General features: G+C 41.5%; 1 protein-coding gene across 1 annotated transcript in view; it reads right to left on the bottom strand.

Moving 5' to 3' along the window:
• Window positions 1-807: 807 nt before the first annotated feature.
• LOC118389002 (plexin-A1-like) overlaps window positions 808-6,268 on the bottom strand; it is a 302,199-nt gene continuing 296,738 nt past the window's right edge. Inside the window, exons 30-32 of the mRNA XM_052527317.1 lie at window positions 4,811-5,023; window positions 3,856-4,006; window positions 808-3,545 (exon numbers count right to left, since the gene is read on the bottom strand). Of these exons, the coding sequence (XP_052383277.1) occupies window positions 3,450-3,545; window positions 3,856-4,006; window positions 4,811-5,023 (460 nt within the window). The 3' untranslated portion in view covers window positions 808-3,449. The remainder of the gene's footprint in view (window positions 3,546-3,855; window positions 4,007-4,810; window positions 5,024-6,268) is intronic.

Here is a 6,268-nt window from a genome sequence, read left to right as displayed (position 1 = left end):
TCAAATGAAAGAGTTCGGACAGGCCGAGCTGCCAGCGTGTAATGCATTTTCCACATACATGGCTACGATGCGGATATATCATAGGACTGCTATTAACAACTTCACTGAGCTCCGGAGCTTTGGAGACCCATCTACTGCATGTAACTTGTGATCTAAGAGCACTGAAAGGTAGACTCAGCAGAAGAGGGAAAGTTGTGTACTCATGGAAAAACATGTTTTAAAAAAAAACCTGTAAAGCTGACTAATCATTAAAAAAAAAATTGCAGTATGTACAGTAGTTAAAAATGTATTATGTCAAAATGTAAAGCTTTCTCCCAACATGCTAGTCAGGTACACGGTCGCTTAGAAAGGAACCCTGTTCGGTTTGAAGAAGCTAACTTTGGAATGTTGTTTTGGCCCAAGAACACTAGTAGTGCAAGATGAGTGGTCCCTAGAAGGGTTCTGTTTGGCTCTCAAAGCAGCAGCTGTATAGCCTGGTCTCAAATCTGTTTGTGCAGTCCTCTCAATACATTGTTAATACAGTCTTGGCCACACATCATAAACTGATCTGGGACCATGCTAGCACTCGTATGTTAACGGTCCGATATGTAGAGAAAGGTACAACAGGAATGCAATATAGCTGTATACATCAATGCCTGTGTCCAAAATGGCACCATATTCCCTATATAGTGCACTAGTTTTGACCACTGCCAATGTGCAATAGATAGGTATTATGGTGCCATTTGAGATGTACCAATGTGTCCTGTCTATTTAGGGGTGTTTTTTTTCTTCATTTCTGTGCAGAGGAATATTGGAAGGAACCTGGCATACAATGAATTGCAACAGCATTTATTTCCGATTAAAACGATAGCCCCGAAGGTTAAAAAAAAAAATGAAGATGTGGATTATAGCGTCAAGTGACTCATTCAATCTTGAAAGGACACAGATGCTTATCTGATGCAATGTTTTCCACTAATCGTGGAGATCAGAAAAGAAACCTTTAGATCGGTAAAGTACTTCAACTTCGGATAAACCAAAGACGTCATTATCTCCGGCGTACCGTATTACGCACAATGTACATGTTCAAAAGAGAGACGAGGAAAAACAACTTAAACAACCCAATTACAAGAAAATTTGCCAAAAGCTTCATTTCACGTCATCATCATGAAAAACAAAAAACTAAGTAAATACAATGTACAAAATCAAACAAAAATACATTAGACCACAGTTTGGTTTTGGGCAAGCAATTAAAACAAATATTTAAAAAAAACAACATCGCACCACAAAGTCAAACTTCCAAAACTTCAAAAGAAGGGAAAATAGAAGAGCAAGAATAACAATTATCTTAAGAGAGAAGTATATATAAAAAAAGCTTAAGCCACACATGGCATTAGGGTTTGTTTAGATGGAAACAAGTGCCAGGGGAGCTAGGGGATTACTTAGCCCTGTGTTGCTAATGAGTGGAGGGTGCCTCTTCTCCCCAGTCCCAACCCCCCTATGGGTAAGAGCTAAAGCCCCGTCTCGTCTCATATCTCTGGGTTAGGAGAGAAGGAGATTTCCGTACCGTACTACCGTCACCTTGCCTATTATCTGCATAATAGCATTGGGAAGAGATGAGCAGGAGGGCCTGGAGCTGGAAAAGGCTTTCTGTCTTTCTCCACTTTGTCATTTTAGACTGAGGCTTAGTAAAGCCCTACCTGACCCCATTTAGCTATTTATTTAACCCTTATTTTACCAGTTAAGTTGACTGAGAACACATTCTGAGGCTAACACTAGTGGATAGGTGGACCAAGTCTGGAACCACCAAGAGTTTGACTGTTCTTGTTGTTGTCGTTAGATGTTACGAGGATGAGAGAATGCCTAGGGAGGTACAGAAGAGATTAAGAGAAATACTGAAGGAGGGTGGATTTCCGGTTGTATAGGGGTGGAGAAACGAGACTCGTTTCGGGGTAAAACTGGGTTTTCCTCCCGTTCACAGCCCCTCAAGATATACTGTACCCAATATGTTATTTCAGGTCACATGTCGGGTAAAGTGGATGTTCTATCACATGTGCACTCGTTGAACTATGACCCCACTCAGCATTGGTCATTTCCTGCCATGCTCAGCCAATCAGATGTAGTGATGCTAACTGGTGGTGGGTTAGCTTATAGATGGTTATTGGTTCAAGTAGTGAAATGCTCTACATTAGTCAACCACTGTAGCACAAACTGTCAATTTTTTTAGCCCTGGAAGAAACAAATTAGCCTTCAAACTAGATTTAATCTGAAGTGTCTAGGAAAAGAAGCAACGCTTGCGTGAGTCTGATGCTTTTCAAAAAACGAGATTGCACGACAAAAATCGGAAATGACAGCAAATTCTTATTTTCGCAGGACCTCTCCAGCCCAACTTTCCAATACAGAAATATGACAATATAATGAGATGCCCTTCCTATGGTGGCCCTAAGGGACAAAGTTGCTTTCTTCTTCCCTAGATATTTTACATTTTCGTATCTTCCCATCTTTTATTACTCAGAGAATCATTTCAGTCACGAGGCATACTTATATTTAAATCATACGGTAGCATATTCCATCTAACAAAATGTCTTTGCACTTCACAACAACAACAAAAACATGGCACAGGATAACTTTAGTTTATTTTTCTTTTGCGGTTGTTTTATTCTTCTAATGTAGATTTTTTTTGTTGCTTGAAATATCAAATTTCATTGTATCAACAGATGGATTTTTAAAATTGTGTTTTTCAGCTAAAAACTGAAATGTTTTAACCCTAATCTTCATTTCTTTAAAAATGTAGTTGTATTTATATATAATATCTATATAGTCTTCCTTTGTAACTTTTCTGTAAATTGTGCAAATTCAGCAGTAACACAGGTGGCGAGAGATCAGAGTGGGCAGTTGATTACATTTATTTTTTTTTAAATGATACGAAAACAAAAACAACAGTAATAATGTCTTTGACTCCTACGGGAATCATGTGACCCGAGGAGCCACTCTCTCATTGGCTCCGAGAAAGGCCCATGTCCAAACAATGTTCCGTCCTTTTCGTGATGCCAAAACGGAGTTCCATTCCAAAACTCCCATCCTGGCTACCCGAGACACGGCTTCAGCGAAGACAAAATCCGGGAAAACCGACAGCGGAGAAACAAAACCACGACGACAACAGCTACGATAATCAAAATGCTTTCCGGTGACGTTGTCTCTCGGTGTGTGTGCGACGAAATGTCCAGTGCCCCGGTCTCTGACACACATACACACTTATAGACCTGCATTTATACACACATACACACACGCACAGGCCCGCCCAGTACTGCTGAATTGCCCCTGTGCAGTGTACTGCCTTCTGTCCTTTGCAGTAGCTCATCATGTGTTTTTAGGAGGGTTTGAAAACCACACTGTCTGAGTTTCATTTTCTCTGGGTGAGGAGAGACGGAGAGGAAGATGGAGAAGAATTGGATGAGAGGAAGGGTCATTCCTCAGCTGGCCAAGGCCATTGTGTCAATGACCTGCTCCAGCTTGCTCCTGAGTCTCTGCCTCCGCGACTGCTCATCCCTCTCCAGAGCTGACAGGATCTGAGGATGGAGAAAGAGAGAGAGAGACCGAGAGACAGAGAGAAGAAAGAGACAAAGGGGATGGAGAGAGAGAGAGAGAGAGAGAGAGAGAGAGAGAGAGAGAGAGAGAGAGAGAGGGGCAATAGCGAATGAGGGAGAGAGGAGGGAGAAGAACAATGAGAAACCGTCACATTAATTTGACAAAAGCAGTAGTTGAGAGCAACAACAGAGCAGCTTCTCAAAGTGATATATTCCAAAGTAGGGTGCAATCCTTTCTAAATAAAGGCTCGATGAGCAAACAAACAAACTAAACGGTGGCCACTGTCCTCACCTCGTCCTTGTACTTGACTATGTAGGAGTAGATCTCGTGCAGGGCGCTCATGCTGTTGAACTGGCTGAGGTGGAGCCGCGACTGCTCCGCCAGGTACGCACTCATATCCTGGTCACTGATGACAGGCATCCGCGAGATGTCGGAGTAGTACCTGAGAGAGGCAACAGGATTAAAGTAGGGTGATTAAAGGAGAGAGAGAGAGGAGAGAAAGGGAAAAAAAGGAGAGGGAGAAGAGACAGCGAGGGAAGGGGGGAAAAAAAAAGAAGGGATAGGAGAGAGGATCAAAAGACCAAATGATTCATCGAGGCGCTTGCCATTAACCCTATCGGTAGAATTCTCAAATTTAGAATATATATCAAAGGCCCGGCGCAGTCAAATTCAGTTTTCTCCTGTGTTTTGTATCATATTGTACAACAGCTGATGAAAGTAAAACTGTAAAAGTGTAAAACATGTGATCAGTGTTATTGATAGGTCCTGGTCTACACAGGACCTTCTAATCAGCAGGTGTTACATGGGTGAAGTTTCTCCTTGCCTGGTGATATCACCATGCGGTAAATTGGTTAATAGACCAATAACAAAGAGCCAGTAACGGCTAGTTTTCAGTTTTCCCCTCCCCACCCAGACAGTCCTAGCAATATTCTTGCTTGAGAAAGTTATTTTGCTAAAACGCATAATTTTCTTTTTTTTAACCATTAAATTGAAAACTACTTCAGTAAGGTAATTAATTGTTACCCAGAAATTATTTAAGAGTAAGACATTGTTACAAAATACCTTATCTTGAACGGTGCATATGACTCTTTCATACAGTACGATACATCATATGATGCATCAAATGGTTTAAAGAGAGGATAAAACCCTGTTTGAATCCCAATCTTAAACAAAGTGAAATCAAGGGCCTCATTTTCAACCTGATCCAAAATGTCTGCCAGGTGCATAACACAGCTACTAGCCGTACCGTTCCACCCAGTTCTTGTAGTTGGGAATGTCTTTAGCGTAGAGCAGCTTGTTGGAGGGTGAGTCTTTGCCCAGCTTGTGTTCTGAGGTGGAACAGGAGTCCATGAAAGTCTGGGCCACCACAGACAGACAGGCGTCCGTGATGCTGTTCTTGTGGATGTCGAACACAAACTGGGGGTTCTTGATCACGTTCACCCAGAACCTCAGAGGAAGACTGGGAGAGGGAGGGGGGTAAAAGAGGGGGAGGAGAGAGGGAACACATTTGAGTTAACCATAACCAGAGGAGGCTGGTGGGACAAACTATGCAGTGGCAAGAAAAAGTATGTGAACCCTTTGGAATCACCTGGGTTTCTGCATAAATTGGTCATGGAATTTGATCTGATCTTCATCTAAGTCACAACAATAGACAAACATAGTGTGCTTCAACTAATAACACACATAGTATATATATATATATATATATATATATATATATATATATATATATATATATATTTTGTTTTTACACCTTTATTTAATCTTTATTTAACTAGGCAAGTCAGTTAAGAACACATTCTCATTTTCAATGACGGCCTAGGAACGGTGGGTTAACTGCCTCGCTCAGAGGCAGAAAGACAGATGTTCACCTTGTCAGCTCGGGGGATCCAATCTTGCAACCTTACAGTTAACTAGTCCAACGCAATAACAACCTGCCCCTCTCTCGTTACACTCCACAAGGACTGCCTGTTACGCAAATGCAGTAAGCCAAGGTAAGTTGCTAGCTAGCATTAAACTTATCTTATAAAAAACAATCATAATCACTAGTTAACTACACATGGTTGATGATATTACTAGATATTATCTAGCGTGTCCTGTGTTGCATATAATCTAACTGAGCATACAAGCATACACGTATCTAAGTATCTGACTGAGTGGTGGTAGGCAAATGCAGGCGCGTAAACATTCATTCAAACAGCACTTTTGTGCATTTTGCCAGCAGCTCTTCGTTGTGCGTCAAGCATTGTGCTGTTTATGACTTCAAACCTATCAACTCCCGAGATGAGGCTGGTGTAACCGAAGTGAAATGGCTAGCTAGTTAGCGCGAGCAAATAGTGTTTCAAACTTCACTCGCTCTGAGCCTTGGGGTGGTTGTTTCCCTTGCTCTGCATGGGTAACACTGCTTCGATGTGGTGGCTGTTGTCGTTGTGTTGTTGGTTCGAGCCCCGGGAGGAGCGAGGAGAGGGACGGAAGCTATACTGTTACACTGGCAATACTAAAGTGCCTATAAGAACATCCAATAGTCAAAGGTTAATGAAATACAAATGGTATAGAGGGAAATAGTCCTATAATAACTACAACCTAAAACATCTTATCTGGGAATATTGAAGACTCATGTTAAAAGGAACCACCAGCTTTCATATGTTCTCATGTTCTGAGCAAGGAACTGAAACGTTAGCTTTCTTACATAGCACATATTGAA

Source organism: Oncorhynchus keta, chromosome 10, assembly GCF_023373465.1.
Source record: "Oncorhynchus keta strain PuntledgeMale-10-30-2019 chromosome 10, Oket_V2, whole genome shotgun sequence".
Lineage (NCBI taxonomy): Eukaryota > Metazoa > Chordata > Actinopteri > Salmoniformes > Salmonidae > Oncorhynchus > Oncorhynchus keta.
This window is presented reverse-complemented; position numbering and strand designations above follow the sequence as displayed.